Source organism: Coregonus lavaretus, assembly GCF_964263955.1.
Source record: "Coregonus lavaretus genome assembly, chromosome: 9".
NCBI lineage: Eukaryota > Metazoa > Chordata > Actinopteri > Salmoniformes > Salmonidae > Coregonus > Coregonus lavaretus.
The window spans coordinates 39,475,139-39,495,697 of NC_139996.1; the positions used below are offsets into that span (position 1 = coordinate 39,475,139).

General features: G+C 43.1%; 1 protein-coding gene across 1 annotated transcript in view; it reads right to left on the reverse strand.

Moving 5' to 3' along the window:
* Positions 1 to 20,559, reverse strand: part of LOC311135349 (protein kinase C-binding protein NELL2a-like) — a gene marked incomplete at its 5' end in the record, with an annotated part of 110,545 nt that overhangs the window by 84,132 nt on the left and 5,854 nt on the right. Inside the window, 6 exons of the mRNA XM_084169296.1 lie at positions 3,837 to 3,965; positions 4,310 to 4,392; positions 4,484 to 4,556; positions 6,419 to 6,515; positions 7,803 to 7,976; positions 11,158 to 11,308. Of these exons, the coding sequence (XP_084025422.1) occupies positions 3,837 to 3,965; positions 4,310 to 4,392; positions 4,484 to 4,556; positions 6,419 to 6,515; positions 7,803 to 7,976; positions 11,158 to 11,308 (707 nt within the window). The remainder of the gene's footprint in view (positions 1 to 3,836; positions 3,966 to 4,309; positions 4,393 to 4,483; positions 4,557 to 6,418; positions 6,516 to 7,802; positions 7,977 to 11,157; positions 11,309 to 20,559) is intronic.

Consider the following 20,559-nt stretch of genomic DNA (forward strand, 5'->3'; position numbering starts at 1 on the left):
AATGTTGTGACCTTTTAGTTTGAAAGTTCACGGCTAATTGCCACCCATAAGGTAACGAACATGTCTATCTAATGGCGTAATTGCAGTCTGCATCGGGGACGCGACAAGTCTATGAGAACCGACGATTCATTGGACGAGCATGGTGGAACAAATCGCAGACGATAATGATCATCTGTCGAGAGTAATTAGGTGCAGTATAGTGAAAGATATGTACATTTACTCACATTACACCAATATAATGTACTGAGCAATATGGGATCTCCTCATAGTATACCTCATCTGCTGGTGCAAAGCCACAGATCCACTCCATTGGCTCATTTGAGGAGTTCATTGTAGGGATGTGCACGGTTATTTTTCGAATATTCGAATAATTACATTGGCTTGCGAAAGTATTCACCCCCCTTGCATTTTTCCTATTTTGTTGCCTTACAACCTGGAATTAAAATTGATTTTGGGGGGGTTTGTATCATTTGATTTACACAACATGCCTCCCAAATATTTTTTGGGGTGAAACAAAAAAAACAGAAAACTTGAGCGTGCATAACTATTCACCCCCCCAAAGTCAATACTTTGAAGAGCCACCTTTTGCAGCAATTACAGCTGCAAGTCTCTTGGGGTATGTCTCTATAAGCTTGGCACATCTAGCCACTGGGATTTTACAAGGCAAAACTGCTCCAGCTCCTTCAAGTTGGATGGGTTCCGCTGGTGTACAGCAATCTTTAAGTCATACCACAGATTCTCAATTGGCCATTCCAAGACATTTAAATGTTTCCCCTTAAACCACTCGAGTGTTGCTTTAGCAGTATGCTTAGGGTCATTGTCCTGCTGGAAGGTGAACCTCCATCCCAGTCTCAAATCTCTGGAAGACTGAAACAGATTTCCCTCAAGAATTTCCCTGCATTTAGCGCCATCCATCATTCCTTCAATTCTGACCAGTTTCCCAGTCCCTGCCGATGAAAGACATCCCCACAGCATGATGCTGCCACCACCATGCTTCACTGTGGGGATGGTGTTCTCGGGGTGATGAGAGGTGTTGGGTTTGCGCCAGACATAGCGTTTTCCTTGATGGCCAAAAAGCTCAATTTTAGTCTCATCTGACCAGAGTACCTTCTTCCATATGTTTGGGGAGTCTCCCACAAGGCTTTGGCGAACACCAAACGTGTTTGCTTATTTTTTTCTTTAAGCAATGACTTTTTTCTGGCCACTCTTCCGTAAAGCCCAGCTCTGTGGAGTGTAAGGCTTAAAGTGGTCCTATGGACAGATACTCCAATCTCCGCTGTGGAGCTTTGCAGCTCCTTCAGGGTTATCTTTGGTCTCTTTGTTGCCTCCCTGATTAATTCCCTCCTTGCCTGGTCCGTGAGTTTTGGTGGGCGGCTTTCTCTTGGCAGGTTTGTTGTGGTGCCATATTCTTTCAATTTTTTTTATAATGGATTTAATGGTGCTCCGTGGGATGTTAAAAGTTTTGGATATTTTTTTATAACCCAACCCAACACCTTCTCCACAACTTTGTTCCTGACCTGTTTGGAGAGCTCCTTGGTCTTCATGGTCTCGCTTGCTTGGTGGTGCTCCTTGCTTAGTGGTGTTGCAGACTCTGGGGCCTTTCAGAACAGGTGTATACTGTATATACTGTTCTGTGACACTTAGATTGCACACAGGTATACTTTATTTAACTAATTATGTGACTTCTGAAGGTAATTGGTTGCACTAGATCTTATTTAGGGGCTTCATAGCAAAGGGTGTGAATACATATGCACGCACCACTTAGCAGTTATTTATTTGTTAGAATGTTTTGAAACAAGTACTTTTTTTCATTTCACTTCACCAATTTGGACTATTTTGTGTATGTCCAATTACAATTTAAATTACAGGTTGTAATGCAACAAAATAGGAAAAAACGCCAAGGGAGATGAATACTTTTGCAAGGCACTGTAGGCCTATTTTAAAGGCCCAGTGTAGTCGAAAATGTGATTTTCCTGTGTTTTATATTATATTTACACACTATGAGGTTGGAATAATACTGTGAAATTGTGAACAAGCTGTTTGAAAAGACTTCCTGAAATTTCAGCCTGTTTTGGTGGGATGGAGTTTTGTCCTGCCTGATGACATCACCAGGTGGTAAATTAGTTAATAGAACAATAATAAAGAGAGTTCTAAACTTCTGTCACGGAATCAGCCGAGGCTGCTCCTCCTCCCTGCTCGGGCAGGCTTCGGCGTTCGTCGTCCCCGGAGTACTAGCTGCCATCGATCTATGTTTCGGTGTTTGACTTGTTGTGTCTGATTGTGTACACCTGTTCCCCATTATGTTGTATTGTATTCCCTATTTAACCCTCTGTCGTGCATTGTGTGTTGTGTGTTATTGTTTGCGTCACCGGCAGTGTGCGGGTTGTTTGTTTTCTCCGATGTTGGAGACAGTTTCTTTTCACTGGCTACTTTCATTAAAGTACGGTTTCCAGTAGCTCTGTGTCCTGCGTGTGACTTCGCCTACCGCATTTCACTGTCGCCGTTCTGACAACTTCTCTGCCAATAACAGCTAGTTTTCCCCTCACAACTCCCAGACGGTCGTTGCAAAATTCTTGCTTGAGAAATAAACAATCACAGTAAGGTACTTAATTGTTACCCAGAAATGATTTGATATTGAGATAAAAACAGCTGCATTGGACCTTTAACCTTGAACACTGAAAAGGCTTTTTCTAAAGTCAATTAAAATATCCATGTGACATTGTTACATACAAGGATATACCATGACATTTCAAATGATTAATTTAATATAACAACAAACTTTTCAATGTAGTTTTTATGATGTGCGCTCCATAAAAAGACTGGTAGCCCACCGGTAGCCTTCACGTGTGTAGCTTGTTGTTTATGTTGGCCAATCAAAGCGGCAAAGAGGCTCAATGTGTAGCAAGTGGAGTGAGAGTTCACTAATGCCATGCAAGATGGAATAAAAGTACGGAATTAAAAGTTAGCAAAATGAGAAGGAGTAGGCTACAATGAGCAAGCAACAGGTAGGCTGTTGTTTTATCTGAATGGGGTTGGGAAGCGTGTGGCCTCAATTAGCCTAGCTAGCTATAGCTGGCTAACTTAGCTAGCTGGCTAGCTTCTCTAGGCTACTCCAGTCAAGACAGGCACTGTTATATGGGATGATAAATAACATTGTGGCTGCTACAAGTTAGCTAGTCTTGGCTGTAGCCGAGTCGGCTACTGCGTCTCTCTCTCTCCCTTCGTCTGCTCGCTCCCGCACACACAGCCCCACCACAGCTGCAGGAATAGAGCACCAACCTCTCTCCCTTGCGCAGCAGTGCTCAACTTAAAAACTTAAGTTAAAAAAACAAACATTTATTTCCAAAATATCCGGATATCCAACATAAATTCATGATATTATTCAAATAGTGAAATTATTTCAAACCCCCATCCCTAGTTCAGTGGCATAGAGAGGAATTCATGTATTATAGCTGGGAGAGTGACAGGGGGTGAAATATGTCTGTTGATAAATAACCCCAGCCTGCTCATAAGTATTTAAAGTCAATTGTCGAATAATTCTCGCTTGGTGAAGAGGAAAGTAGACCCTTGAGAGGGTATGCCAGCATGGCTGAGTCCTGTTGCTCTATCTGTCTAATCCAAGTTACCGTGGTCATTTTCTATCCTTCTTGTTTTCTGTCCTGTTTTTATTTGGGTATCTAGGGCAACACTCCTCTCAATCCAATGCAGTAAAGAGAACATAAGCCATCAACAATGGGGTACTGCCCCACCTCCCCACCAACACTTGATGAACTGAAGCCCAAAACAAAGGCATGGTCTACAATGGGGCCATTGAAACACACACACACACAGCCCACCGAGCAAGTGCAGTTCCTGCAGCCATCTGTCCAGGACTCGTCCTCTCTGTAGACGACCCCCTTGACACTGCAGGTCCTCTCACAATAGCATCCATCCAGACCATTCATCTTCTCCTCCGCCCTGGACAGCTGGCCATGCCAAGCCCAGATACAAAGGGAGGAAGGGGGGAGGGAGTGGGAGGTTAGAGGGGGGAGTGAGCCTCAGATCGGTGCATATCATCCATCTCTTTACACATGAAACAAGTCCTACTACAAGCCCCGCTACAGTCAACCATGCACTAAAGGAGATCTTCACTGTACAACATGATCAAAGTATATTCATATAAGTAGACCATAGATGGCCAGTATGGAGGTAGATCATAGCCAGTATGGTTGCATCTTTGATGGTGAAGGAAAAGTGTTGAAGCAGAAATTAATAGCCTAAGCTATCAGCCTTGACAACAAAGGTGTATGACCAGGATACATCCCAGTACCTTGCTGGATGTTTTGGCTAAGATATCCTGCAGTTCCATGATCTTCTGCACCAGTCCGTGGAAGTCATTGCAGGTTGGGCATGCTAGAAAAGAACCGACCACAGATCCAACATGTGTACACATACCTTAATGTTACAGGTGAATAACATTATAATAAAATAAGTGTGGACTCACTCCGGTTGAGATCTGGGCACTGGGAGATGAATCCCTGAGGCATGACTAGTATCTGAACATCCTGCATTACACCCTGCAGACACACACACAGAAAAAACACAGACTTAGTTACAGCCAGCACAGAGCATACTGTCTCTTCAGACTAAATGTGTCCTACTTGATCACAGATAGCACCTGAAATGAGAGGAGAGCCATCATCAATGCAGTGGATGGTGTTATATAAAGAGAAGCTAGGGAAACTAATGTGCAATAGGTATGGTTGAGGAGAGATAACAGGGATGAAACTTGGTCTATATGCCTAGTTTATTGTTCATTTACTGTGGCATGCAGGCACATACATACACACACACACACACACACACACACACGATTCATCATCTTCCAATCTTGCACAACTTCAATAAATACTGTTATCAGTAAACAAATGTATGAAATATTTAGTGAATGTTACTGGAAATGTGTGTTTCAATATCGGGGAGGCAGTCTGACAAGTTTATTCTGAGTTAATGTGTTCTCTGGACTGGTACAGTCTGATTTGTGGTGAGATAATTGGACTGAAATTGGATGCAAAGTGAACCAATGATACGGGAGTCATGAATATAATAGCAATTTCTGTTTTCTCCTGATTTCCTTTGATAAGCATAACTATGAGATACAGTTTCAATTTGATTCATAGGTCTCTTAATTTGATAGCCTTTCGTCCTGTGGTCAAACCACACATCCAGACACTCAGTAACCATGGAAACCTGGCCCCTTCCATTCCTTGAATGGATTTTTTGTAGCTGCGCAACTTATGAGAAATAGTTTTTTTAAATTGTCTTGCTACTTCAATTTACTGGCCATGAATTCAAATCCAAAGAAACCAATTCGCTGATTCCTCATGGCAACATCAGGTGAGATGGAAGCAGGCATGAGTCGTGTTTTGTTAAACATGTTTCCATCTCCCGGTAATTTAGACTCAGTGGAAGGCAGAAAACCCATTAGACTAGGGAAGGGGGGAGGGGGGGGGGGGGGGGGGGGGGGGGGGTGTATCTGATCGTTAATTAAGGAGGTTTTTTTCTCTTTAGAAGAGATGTGGCTTTCCTTTCCCAGCACTAATCAGGGCTTCAGAAGCAGGGAGGGAAAGGTGTGTTGGGCAAACGTCAAGATTAGTGGGTGACCTCCAAGTCTTCTTTCATCTGCCAATTAACGCTAAGGAAATGCAACAGCCAGAAGCAACACACACACAGACCGATACACAAAGACACAATACGCACACAGACACACCGCACGCATGCACACACACACATGTATGTACACACACACGCACAGACACACATTCTGGTGATCAATTTGCCCGACAGCAAACACAAAGCACCACCAGTGTGGTTAAAATAGGTAAAAGCCGATAAGCTGACATTATACTCTAACTTCTCCCTGTGGGAAGGATGTTCCTGAGGGGATTAAACCGCTGTGAGGGGCAATACATCTTCAAGTCTGATAAACAATGGAGCATGTTTAATGAGCACGGTCCAGGCCAAGGCTTTTACCGATTTCTAGCAAATCAGTGTTCCTGGGATAATTACGCAGGCTATGCACAGCAGCAGTAAACAAGGGGGGAAACAATATATGGGACAAACATGTCAATTCATTCTTAATAAGAGAGAAGGGAGAAAAAGAATGCACAATTTACATTGGCAAACTTGAGAAATGTGACCAATTAAATTCCCAGACTTTATAAATAAAGTCCATGGTTGAACAACCAAGGATGGGAAGGGGGTGGGGAGTACGTACCATGGTGGATTGTGGGAAAATGGTCCATGAGCCAACGCGCTTAATTTTCTCCTCAATGATTTGAATAATTTATCAAGCAGCATCTTCACCGTTTATGACGCCCACCATCAAACATAAACCACCATAAAGAGTTTTCAGCTTTACAAAACATGTAATATTTACCTTGAAGTAGCCATGGGCGCTGTTCCTCTGTCCCAGCCAGAAAGTTGTGTCATCAGGTATGTCCATGAACGGGATCTCCACTACCCTCTCATAGATCCTACAGAGACAGAAAAACATAAACAGGTCAACAAAACACAGAGGGTCAGCAAAACATGATTACCGCTCATCATGAAACATAATTGCCAACTACACCACACCTAATACTACAACCACTAAAACTTGTAACAATAATATTTGAATAAATTGAATAGTAATAATGCCCCTAACACTAAAAACACCCTCTTCTGTCATCCTACTCCCTACTTATAAGTATATTTAGGGCTGGGTGATATGGCCAAAATATCATATCACAGTATTTTTCATTTTTGACAGTATGACAGTCTTGTTTGCATAGTTATTTGTTCAATTCAGTTCCAGAATTTTCTGAAATGTCTTAATATCGTGCACTAATTTGTTATCATTTACACAGTCGAATTTCTGTGGATCTATTTTGCAAGCTTTCCCTCCCGAAGTTGTTGACTTGTTGTGCTAGAAAGTTAGCTAGTAGCTCTCAGCTTAGCAGTTTTCTTACTGCCGATAAAACTGATGTTTGCCATCATTTTTTCGAGTCCTTACCAAATTATTTAACCTCTTAAGGCCCAAGCTGTTTTTTTACATGCATTTTTTATTTCTCTTTGCTATTTGGGCTTATTGGAACCTAATTAGAATAAAAACTAAGTATCATCTTTTGATATGATGTACTTTTAGAGAAAAATGATGTCCACATATGTGGATTCATGGTCCGAATTGCATTAGGCTAACATTTTCAACACAACTAATTTAAGTATGTATGTATGTATTTAGTGATTTAATTGTTATTTATTTCATTGGGACCATGTACAGCTTTTTAGCTGCATCAGAGCTAGCTTTTTTCCCATTTTACGTGTGTGCATGTTTACAAGCATATTAGCTGTTTCGAGGAGCCTCAGTCCATATGTACACTTACGTGTACTTCATGTTTAGCGACCTACAAAGTTGCTAGTTTTACACTTTTTTTTTCAAATTTGCATGTCATGACAAATATACAAGGCTTTTATAAATATCTAAATCAGAATAAGCCATGAAATATGACAGAACTTCTACACAATTGTGGACATAAGAGCTAAAAAGTGCTGTCCACGTATGTGACCACTAAGCCCTAGGAGGTTAATGCAACAAATCAAACATTTAAATACCGTTATAGAAGGTAAAGTAAAAATCCTAAACGGTCCATGAATGAATACCGGTATATCTGGGGTTTCTTTACGGTTTACCGCCCAGCCCTAGGTAGCTTACAATGGAAATAATACTGGAATAAATGAAACATGATTAGTGTCATTATTATGGCTCTGTTCATGAAGCGTACCTGTTGCAGTCGACGTGCAGTATGATGTGGGAGGCGCTGACCGCCACAGAGACCTTGTGCCACTGTCCGTCTGCCAGGCTGTAGGGGAACACCTCAGTGTGGGCCTGCTGACCCTTGGTGCGGTAGTGGAGACGCACCTCACTGCGCTGCCCACTGCTCTCCAACTCCAGGAACCTGAAGGGACGAGCAGACAGAATATGGATGGAAAAAGGAATTGGAATATGGAGAGAGGAATTGCTATGCACATACACACATGTGCAAACGCACGGATGTAGGCACGCACACACACACACACATCCCATTCTACCCAATTCAACCTCAACATCACTAACAGAGGTAAAAGGCAATACAATAGAGGACAGAACACACCCATAGTTCTACAGACAGCTGAACAGTTCCAGTTCATTCCCAGAATCCAAATCCTTTCAGTAAAGTAGATCTCACACCACACTCACTCCATGGTGAAATATAAATGCTTCACCCTGTTTCAAAGAATCATGACACATGTCTCTGTAGATCTGCTAACCCTTTCAAGAGCCAATCCCAGGAATATGTGCAAGCTTAATGCTACTCTATGGCTGTTAAGGACAGCTTCAGCGAGACACAACACCAGACAACACTAGTACAACCATGTGATGTGAGTGAGAGTAGTAAACTCATGGGGACAGTGGTACATTGGTATTCCAGGAAACCCCTGCCTTCCATCTGTCCAGTCCATAGAGATTACCCATATGAAGTGACACTAATAGAAAGAGCTGCCAGAGTTGCCAATAAAGAGTCATCAGCTCCGGCTTTAAAGACAGAGACTTATTTGGAGCTACTCGCTTCAAAGCATTAAACAAAAGAAAAACAACCACTTAGAAGAGGAACTGTAACGGTGGAGTTTATTTATCTACAATCCGATCTAATAAGTTATTCTCCCCCAGCATTGCACAATATACCAGCTGCACAAATCCTGTAACGCTGCCTTCCGAGATCACTCAGCAAACCATTTCTAAACCAAGCCTGTAGCTTGAAGTGAACACACAGCCTGGCTTATCAGAGCTGGGGAAAGTAATTAACATCGCAGTGAGGTCTTTACTTTGCACTGACTTTAATATACACAGTTCAATCAACACATTATGTGGCATTCTGATTACCAGTCTGATCTGTCGGCTGCACAGCTAGCTAATGGAAAACAGATCAGCATGCTAACTAACCGGGAAGGGAAGGGAGGCTCATCACTTTTCTGTTCACAACCACTTGGAATAAAATGATAGCGTGCCGTACAGGGTAATTTGCTTTGTCTGTACAGAATTGTTAAGTCTGGTCTGTCAGTACTGCAGGTATCAAATAAGATTTTTAATTTATTAGGATCCCCATTATCCAACGCCAATAGTGACAGCTAGTCTTACAGGGGTCCGACAAATAACGAAAAATACATAACAGACAAAATACTTTCAAATGTACACACAGTTAAACAAATTAACCTGTAGTGTGTGTGTGTGTGTGTGTGTGTGAGTGCGCATCTATCAGTTACACAAAAACACACAAATACTGTATGTACAGTGGCTTACAAAAGTATTCACTCCCCTTGGTATTTTTCCTATTTTGTTGCCTTACAACCTGGAATTAAAATGGATTTTTTGGGGGTTTGTATCATTTGATTTACACAACATGCCTACCACTTTGAAGATGCAAAATATTTTTTGTGTGTGAAATAAACAAGAAATAAGACAAAAAAACAGAACTTGAGCGTGCATAACTATTCACCCCCCCCCAAAGCAAAGTCAATACTTTGTAGAGCCACCTTTTGCAGCAATTACAGCTGCAAGTCTCTTAGGGTATGTCTCTATAAGCTTGGCACATCTAGCCACTGGGATTTTTGCCCATTCTTCAAGGCAAAACTGCTCCTGCTCCTTCAAGTTGGATGGGTTCCGCTGGTGTACAGCAATCTTTAAGTCATACCACAGATTCTCAATTGGATTGAGGTCTGGGCTTTGACTAGGCCATTCCAAGACATTTAAATGATTCCCTTTAAATCACTCAAGTGTAGCTTTAGCAGTATGCTTAGGGTCATTGTCCTGCTGGAAGGTGAACCTCCATCCCAGTCTCAAATCTCTGGAAGACTGAAACAGGTTTCCCTCAAGAATTTCCCTGTATTAACGCCATCCATCATTCCTTCAATTCTGACCAGTTTCCCAGTCCCTGCCGATGAAAAACATCCCCACAGCATGATGCTGCCACCACCATGCTTCACTGTGGGGATGGTGTTCTCGGGGTGATGAGAGGTGTTGGGTTTGCGCCAGACATAGCGTTTTCCTTGATGGCCAAAAAGCTCAATTTTAGTCTCATCTGACCAGAGTACCTTCTTCCATATGTTTTGTTAGTCTCCCACATGGCTTTTGGCAAACACCAAACGTGTTTGCTTATTTTTTTCTTTAAGCAATGGTTTTTTTCTGCCCACTCTTCCATAAAGCCCAGCTCTGTGGAGTGTACGGCTTAATGTGGTCCTATGGACAGATATTCCAATCTCCGCTGTGGAGCTTTGCAGCATCTTTGGTCTCTTTGTTGCCTCTCTGATTAATGCCCTCCTTGCCTGGTCCGTGAGTTTTGGTGGGCGGCCCTCTCTTGGCAGGTTTGTTGTGGTGCCATATTCTTTCAAAAAAATGTATAATGGATTTAATGGTGCTCCGTGGGATGTTCAAAGTTTTGGATATTTTTTATAACCCAACCCTGATCTGTACTTCTCCACAACTTTGTCCCTGACCTGTTTGGAGAGCTCCTTGGTCTTCATGGTGCTGCTTGCTTGGTGGTGCCCCTTGCTTAGTGGTGTTGCAGACTCTGGGGCCTTTCAGAGCAGGTGTATATATACTGAGATCATGTGATACTTAGATTGCACACAGGTGGACTTTATTTAACTAATTATGTGACTTCTGAAGGTAATTGGTTGCACCAGATCTTATTTAGGGGCTTCATAGCAAAGGGGGTGAATACATATGCACGCACCACTTTTCTGTTATTTATTTGTACTAATTTTTTGAAATAAGTTATTTTTTTCATTTCACTTCACCAATTTGGACTTTTTGTGTATGTCCATTACATGAAATCCAAATAAAATCAATTTCAATTACAGGTTGTAATGCAACAAAATAGGAAAAACGCCAAGGGGGCTGAATACTTTTGCAAGGCACTGTACCCTCAACACATTCTACACACAAATGACACTCCCATATTTTAAGAAGGACTTCACTGCAAAGGTGAGCCATTCATAATCTGATCATTGTGTTTTGTGAGGTCTCTGGCATTGTGTTCGGTGTGTATTGTGAGGACTCCAGCATTGTATTCAGTACGTATTGTAAGGACTCTGGCGTACCTCTGTTCAGAGTGGTGGATGGAGAGGATGACCCCAGAGTTGAGGTGCTCCTGTTTCAGGGTGACCAGCACGGTGAACTCAGTCCGGCCCCTCAGCTTCTTGAGCATCCGCACAGACACATCCTCAGGGGCCTTCACCTCCCTGGACGAACCTAGGAAAATAACAAGTTGCAGTTTGGTAATTAAAAATACAATATTGCAGTAGCACTTGAGAATTCAAAAACATTAGCATTATTCATTTCATTTCATTTCCATGTGTTTGCATTCATTACAGGTTATCTATCATTGTTGCAGATGTTGGTTACAGTACTGCTGTTATCCTTGCTATTATTACCTGATTGCATTTTACATACAGATGCAGGAACTTAATTTTACCCGTTTTTCAAATCAGCAGCAACGGGAAATGTGAATTATTGTGTCGATTATAATTCATGGACATTTTTGTATGGGTTGATACATTTTACTTTAGGGCAAATCAAGTCTGACATTTATATATATATATATATATATATATATATATATATAAACACACTATATGACCAGAAGTATGTGGACTCAAACATCGAACATATCATTCCAAAATCATGGCCATTAATATGGAGTTGGTCCCCCCTTTGCTGCTATAACAGCCTCCACTCTTCTGGGAAGGCTTTCCACTAGATGTTGGTACATTGCTGCGTGGACTTGCTTCCATTCAGCCACAAGACCATTAGTGAGGTCGGGCTCTGATGTTAGGCGATTAGGCCTGGCTCGCAGTCGGCATTCCAATTCATCCAAAAGGTGTTTTATGGGGTTGAGGTCAGGGCTCTGTGCAGGCCAAGTTCTTCCACACCGATCTCAACAAACCATTTCTGGACCACGCTTTGTGCACTGGGGCATTGTCATGCTGAAACAGGAAAGGGCCTTCCCCAAACTGTTGCCACAAAGTTGGAAGCACAGAATCGTCTACAACGTATTTATATGCTGTAGCGTTAAGATTTCCTTTTACTGGAACTAAGGGGCCTAGCCTGAACCATTAAAAACAGCCCCAGACCATTATTCCTCCTCCACCAAACTTTACAGTTGGCACTATGCATTCGGGCAGGTAGCGTTCTCCTGGCATCCGCCAAACCCAGATTCGTCCGTCGGACTGCCAGATGGTGAAGCGTGATTCATTACACCAGAGAATGAGTTTCTACTGCTCCAGAATCCAATGGTGGCTAGCTTTACACCACTCCAGCTGACGCTTGGCATCGCGCATGGTGATCTCAGGCTTGTGTGCGGCTGCTCGGCCACGGAAATCCATTTCATGAAGCTCCCGACGAACAGTTATTGGGTTGACGTTGCTTCCAGAGGCAGTTTGGAACTCGGTAATGAGTGTTGCAACTGAGGAAATACTATTTTTACGCGCTACGTGCTTCAGCACTCGGCGGTCCCATTCTGTGAGCTTGTGTGGCCTACCACTTCGCAGCTGAGCCGTTGTTGCTCCTAGACGTTTCCACTTCACAATAACAGCACTTACAGTTGACAGGGGCAGCTCTAGCATGGCAGAAATATGACGAACTGACTTGCTGGAAAGGTGGCATCCTATGATGGTGCCACGTTGAAAGTCACTGAGCTCTTCCATAAGGTCATTCTACTGCCAATGTTTGTCTGTGGAGATTGTATGGCTGTGTGCTTGATTCTATACACCTGTTAGCAACAGGTGTGGCTGAAATAGCTGAATCCACTTATTTGAAGAGGTGTTCACATACTTTTGTATATATATTGTGTGTATATACAGTGGGGAGAACAAGTATTTGATACACTGCCGATTTTGCAGGTTTTCCTACTTACAAAGCATGTAGAGATCTGTAATTTTTATCATAGGTACACTTCAACTGTGAGAGACGGAATCTAAAACAAAAATCCAGAAAATCACATTGTATGATTTTTAAGTAATTAATTTGCATTTTATTGCATGACATAAGTATTTGATCACCTACCAACCAGTAAGAATTCCGGCTCTCACAGACCTGTTCGTTTTTCTTTAAGAAGCCCTCCTGTTCTCCACTCATTACCTTTATCAACTGCACCTGTTTGAACTCGTTACCTGTATAAAAGACACCTGTCCACACACTCAATCAAACAGACTCCAACCTCTCCACAATGGCCAAGACCAAAGAGCTGTGTAAGGACATCAGGGATAAAATTGTAGACCTGCACAAGGCTGGGATGGGCTACAGGACAATAGGCAAGCAGCTTGGTGAGAAGGCAACAACTGGAAGAAGTTCAAGATGACGGTCAATCACCCTCGGTCTGGGGCTCCATGCAAGATCTCACCTCGTTGGGCATCAATGATCATGAGGAAGGTGAGGGATCAGCCCAGAACTACATGGCAGGACCTGGTCAATGATCTGAAGAGAGCAGGGACCACAGTCTCAAAGAAAACCATTAGTAACACACTACGCCATCATGGATTAAAATCCTGCAGCGCACGCAAGGTCCCCCTGCTCAAGCCAACGCATGTCCAGGCCCGCCTGAAGTTTGCCAATGACCATCTGGATGATCCAGAGGAGGAATGGGAGAAGGTCATGTGGTCTGATGAGACAAAAATATAGCTTTTTGGTCTAAACTCCACTCGCCGTGTTTGGAGGAAGAAGAAGGATGAGTCCAACCCCAAGAACACCATCCCAACCGTGAAGCATGGAGGTGGAAACATCATTCTTTGGGGATGCTTTTCTGCAAAGGGGATGGATAGGGCCATGTATCGCGAGATCTTGGCCAACAACCTCCTTCCCTCAGTAAGAGCATTGAAGGTCTTCCAGCATGACAACAACCCGAAACACACAGCCAGGGCAACTAAGGAGTGGCTCCATAAGAAGCATCTCAAGGTCCTGGAGTGGCCTAGCCAGTCTCCAGACCTGAACCCAATAGAACATCTTTGGAGGGAGCTGAAAGTCCGTATTGCCCAGCGACAGCCCCGAAACCTGAAGGATCTGGAGAAGGTCTGTATGGAGGAGTGGGCCAAAATCCCTGCTGCAGTGTGTGCAAACCTGGTCAAGACCTATAGGAAACGTATGATCTCTGTAATTGCAAACAAAGGTTTCTGTACCAAATATTAAGTTCTGCTTTTCTGATGTATCAAATACTTATGTCATGCAATAAAATGCAAATTAATTACTTAAAAATCATACAATGTGATTTTCTGGATTTTTGTTTTAGATTCCGTCTCTCACAGTTGAAGTGTACCTATGATAAAAATTACAGACCTCTACATGCTTTGTAAGTAGGAAAACCTGCAAAATCAGCAATGTATCAAATACTTGTTCTCCCCACTGTATATATACAGTATATTACATATTAGATTATTTTCAGATCTCTGTGTAGCCTAGCTAGTCTTCTGTTCTCCAGTCCCACCAGTGTGCCACCCTCTCCCCTGACTCTACCCAGACGTCTATGCTACTTTAATGGAAGCATCAATAAATTATGACATTTCTCAGAAGCGATCACATCAAAGGGTTCACTCCCAGCCAGGGGACGCATGCAGGATGGCATTCTTTAGCGCTACGGGAAGCTAAGCTAGCATCGCTGCCTCTCCTCTCCTCAGCGCATAAACATTAAACTTCCAGATGGTGGGAGTAGAGAATTAACACGATGCAATCTGCAAATGCTAACAAGGCCATGATGAAGCCTGGTACTGTGCAGGGTGAGCACACAGAGTTGAGTCGACGATGCGTGTGATAGGAGAGAAACACGTTATACAGTCTTCAGGGAAGGAGTGTAACGTGTGCTGCTAGCATTAGCATCTGTCGGTTGCTGGCTAGGCTACTCCATGGGGAGGCCATGTTTGAGACATTTCTGTCAAAACAAAAAGGTTGTCTGGTTTTTAGGTGCACTCGACAGATGCAAGGCTAGACTGCATCCTCTCACTACCGCTAGTGTCATTAAAGTGTCATTGGCTGAGGTGGGCCAGATGCAGCGGTGACATGTACCAGAGTAGTCTGCCCAGCAGTAACCTGATGGTAGCAACAGAAAGCCTCTGAATGAATAATTAAATCTAAGTGGCCACTCTTCATAATAATGTAGGACATTGGTGGAAATTATTAATGCTTTGAGGTGTCTTAGTGGACTACCTCATTGAATCGTAATTACAGATCAAATAGGGTGACGCATAATGGTTTAGTGAAAATAAATAATAACAACAGAAATACAATCTGCCATTTGTCAGACTTGAAAAACAAAACTGAACCCAAGCAAAAGGCTCCAGCCCGCAGATGGTACAGTGCTATGCTAGTCAGTAATGTGCCAGACCTTAGCATGGTGGGTGTGACTGGGCAAGGCAAGGGGACCACACTGATATCTCAATCCCAGGCACAATGGAGGGGCAGAAGGAAGGTGAGGTAGGGGGCAGTTTGGGCCGAGGGGCCTTGGGACTGAGCCCAGGGTTCCACAGCAAGCCATCAGTCTTTGATCTGGTGGTAGCGTCTCCTCTTCAGGACACAGCCTGCCTCCCCATGGGGGGTGGGGAGGGTCGAATGGGGGGATGGGCTGGTTGGGAGGATGGGGCAGGGTGGGGCTCGATGGACCCCTCTCTCAGACTTACTGATGAGCACGTCTGTCTTTGGAGATGCCTGCATCAAAAGCACTGAGATAGGACTCCTGCGACGGTGCTGCTCACTCAGGGCATAAGATTAGCACCAGACAGTACCCTACCAGTAACCCTCCCAAAAACCCTCCACATGAAAGAGGAGTGGATGAAAGGGCCAGATTCCCCCCTCTCTGCCAAATCGATACCCTAGGCCCCATCCCCATGCACTGCACTGCAAGGCAGGAGCCATCAGTCGATTAGGTATTGGCAGGTGTCTGCATGGGGCGACCACCTGCTCTAACATGGGCGAAACTGACACTAAATAGCCTGGAAAGGAACATCCATTTCATACTTTATCTCACATCAGCACCGCTTTCAATGCTATCATTGAACTAATTAAGGGAAGAAAACACTCATTTTCAGACATCAAGAAATGCATTGACAGAGTGAGAAGTTCAAAGCATCAGGCTCAGAGAGGGTTCCTGGGAAGTAGAGCTTTGTGGTAGCCTAGCCAGCACACTAATCTTATCTGCAGGATGCATACAGCTTTAATGGTTTCACACCAGGCGATTGACTCTGTAACTGAGTAATGCTACTTTTTTGTATCAGTCTGAACTATAAGTCTGTGCACAACGGTGAATGCTCCCCTCCAATTGTATAAGAAATATTAGTATTATGAGGCTAATCAAATCACATTTTATTTGTCACATGGTTCGTAAACAACAAGTGCATACTTACTTACGTGCCCATCCCAAAAATGCAGAGAGAAAAATAGAAAAATAATAGAAAGATAATAACACAAGGAATAAATACACAATGAGTAACGATAACATGGCTATATACACAGGGTACCAGTACAGAGTCGATCTGCAGGGGTACGAGGTAATTGAGGTAGATATGTACATATAGGTAGGGGTAAAGTGACTAGGCAACAGGACAGATAATAAGCAGTAGCAGCAGCGTACGTGATGAGTCAAAAGAGTTAGCGCAAAGGAGGGTCAATGCAGATAGTCCGGGTAGCTAATTGGTCACTAACTGTAAGTCGCTCTGGATAAGAGCATCTGCTGAATGACTAAAATATAAAATGTTAACTATTTAGAAATCTTATGGCTTGGGGGTAATGCCAATCTAATCAATGGTTCATAGGTTTACCAATTGGAACAGGTGCCTTTAAAGCTCCATTTGAAAACCTGCCCTACAGTAACCTAACTATCACACAATCCTTTCTAATTGCTCCCATATCTTCCAGTATTTTCAGAATGAACTCCTACGCCGTACACATGTACACTGTATACTGTGACTCCTTAAGTGTACACTGTACAGGGATGTAAACAGCCTCTCAAGGACAATATTATTTCACTGGGTAACATCTATAGATGAAATAGATATACACTACCGGTCAAAAGTTTTAGAACTCCTACTCATTCAAAGGTTTTTCTTTATTTGTACTATTTTCTACATTGTAGAATAATAGTGAACACATTAAAACTATGAAATAACACATATGGAATCATGTAGTAACCAATAAAGTGTAAAACCAATCAAAACATATTTTATATTTGAGATTCTTCAAATAGCCACCCTTTGCCTTGATGACAGCTTTGTACTCTTGACATTCTCTCAACCAGCTTCATGAGGTAGTCACCTGGAATGCATTTCGATTAACAGGTGTGCCTTGTTAAAAGTTAATTTGTGGAATTTCTTTCCTTCTTAATGTGTTTGAGCCAATCAGTTGTGTTGTGACAAGGTAGGGTGGGTATACAGAAGATAGCCCTATAGGTAAAAGACCAAGTCCATATTATTGCAAGAATAGCTCAAATAAGCAAACAACAGTATATCATTACTTTAAGACATGAAGGTCAGTCAATATGGAACATTTCAAGAACTTTGAAAGTTTCTTCAAGTGCAGTCGCAATAATCATCAAGCGCTATGATGAAACTGGCTCTCAGGAGGACTACCACAGGAATGGAAGACCCAGAGTTACCTCTGCTGCAGAGGATAAATTCATTAGAGTTACCAGCCTCAGAAATTGCAGCCCAAATAAATGCTTCAGAGAGTTCAAGTAACAGACACATCTCAACATCAACTGTTCAGAGTAAACTGTGTGAATCAGGCCTTCATGGTTGAATTGCTGCAAAGAAACCTCTACTAAAGGACACCAATAAGAAGAAGAGACTTGCTTGGGCCAAGAAACACGAGCAATGGACATTAGACCAGTGGACATGTTTTATTTGGTCTGGAGTCCAAATTGGAGATTTTTGGTTCCAACCGCCGTGTCTTTGTGAGATGCGGTGTGGGTGAACGGATGATCTCTGCATGTGTATTTCCCGTAAAGCATGGAGGAGGAGGTGTTATGGTGTGGGGGTGCTTTGCTAGTGACACTGTCAGTGATTTATTTAGAATTCAAGGCACACTTAACCAGCATGACTACCACAGCATTCTGCAGCGATATGCCATCCCATCTGGTTTGGGCTTAGTGGGACTGTCATTTGTTTTTCAACAGGACAATGACCTAACACACCTCCAGGCTGTGTAAGGGCTATTTGATCAAGAAGGAGAGTGATGGAGTGCTGCATCAGATGACCTGGCCTCCACAATCCCCTGACCTCAACACAATTGACATGGTTTGGGATGAGTTGGACCGCAGAGTGAAGGAAAAGCAGCCAACAGGTGCTTTTCCTTCAAGACTGTTGGAAAAGCATTCCAGGTGAAGCTGGTTGAGAGAATGCCAAGAGTGTGCAAAGCTGTCATCAAGCCAAAGGGTGGCTATTTGAAGAATCTCAAATATAAAATATATTTTGATTTGTTTAACACTTTTTTGGTTACTACATGATTCCATATGTGTTATTTCATAGTTTTGATATCTTCACTATTATTCTAAAATTTAGAAAATAGTAAAAATAAAGAAAAACCTTTGAATGAGTAGGTGTTCTAAAACTTTTGATCAGTAGTGTAGATAATATAGATATTTATTTAGTTATTCCATAAGTGATATGTGGCCCTGGTTTCAAATGATGAAGATGCCTGACTTTACCCAGAACAAGAGTCCAACAATAATAGCAAGTTAAAGATCACAGCAATTTCTTGATCTAAATAATGAGGATAGTGTTTACTTTATCAAGTGGACCACTGGAACAAAATAGCACTGCCCACGTATTTACAACAACTCCTCTCCAACATTTCACAAATATGTAATCTCTTCAGCTCTCAAAATTGAACCATGCATAAAATATGTTTAGCACGGAAAGACCAAGTGGGACCAGTCAGTCCAAACATCTAAAAATCCCCAAACGGCCATATAGAGAACAAATAAAGAAATATACCACAGATAGCCGATAAATACATTCCTGCCTCACTCAACATTGTGTAACACCGGCAGTTAGAAAATGACAGCATTTTCCCCAAACACTCTTTGTTTTAAACATTGGCGGTGAGGCTGAGGTATCTGCGTGGGAGGGTTGGGCGCGAGAACGTCTCACTCTCTTTTGAGAGATAACAGTAATGATAAACTCAAAAGCAACTCCAAACCCTCCATTACCCCCCTTTGGCTAGCCTACAGCTTCTGACTGAATAATCCAATACCAGCGCCGGTTCCAGCCGGCTCAGGCAATCTGCATTCGGAGGATGGTCTATCCATCTACTGTGTGTCCACTCTACTGAAACAAACACTAAACTGAGCCAAGGGCACCTCCAGGACTGCTTGGGCAGCACTTTATCCAAAACTCTCTGATCGACTGCACTGACCGTCAGTCCGCCAGCCACTGACTGTCTGACATTCAGATCTTTGAGCTGGTGTCAGCCAGACACCAGTCCTTTATCTATGTATATGTATGGTGTATGGTGGCCCGGAGGTGACAGAAATACCCCCAACCACCATCAGCACTTCTGGAACAAAGGATCAGGTTGGCCTGAGAGGGCTAAAAACACCTTGATTCGTGGGCCAAGTTACTGTCACAAGTCCTTCCACATAGAAACAGTCAGATGGGAATGCTGTGTTTCTGCCGGAATAGCTTAAGTAGCTGTCTGTAGCCCCAGAGGTTAGCCTATAAGATGCTTCCTGTTTGGTTGGTAGACACACACACACACACAGAGAGACACACAGACACACACAGGGAGCGCTGCTCTATAATAAATGAGTCTCTTCCATCCCACAATAACTAATGCCACTCTGACACAGCTCTGGCTGGCTGGTGACACAAAAGCAACACACGGCACGCAGGGCTCTGGGTTCACGTGCATGCAGCTGTGTGGATAGGACACTGCTTACTGACTGCTTGCTGTCGTGACCATGGCAGGCTGCTTTTCCAGCATCAGTTAGTAAGACTGTGTCTGATAGGAGTTCAGTGCTGTTTGTGGGTGTGCTTCGTACGTAGCACAGAGGGAGCTACTCTGAAACCTATTTTAGTCATTAAGATGTCTTGTTTGCAACCAAAACATAGGATGAACGAAGTTCCTTCTCCAGGGTGCCACCTGCCCCAATTAGGTGCGACTGACATAGCCAGGGACATTCCTTCATCCAGCTTTATCATACCAGTCCCTGAGGCCTGCCTCTCTATCTGTACTGCGCCTCACTGTACTGCTGACATATACCTTCAAAGATAATCTGCTGCAGGGGGGTAGTTCTAAAATGCCATCCCCACCTCCCTCCTCTCTCTCACACACACACGTGTGCATGCAAGCTAGCGCACACACAAACATTCCCTATCTTCCTCCCCTCTTTGCCACCTCCAGAATCCTCTCTTCTCCTCGCCTTCTCCCGCCTCCTAGAGATACCAGCCATCCCCATGGGCAGGCAGGCAGCCACAGCCCTGTATACGTTAAGATTGCTTTCTAATGAGCGTAGGAATGACCCC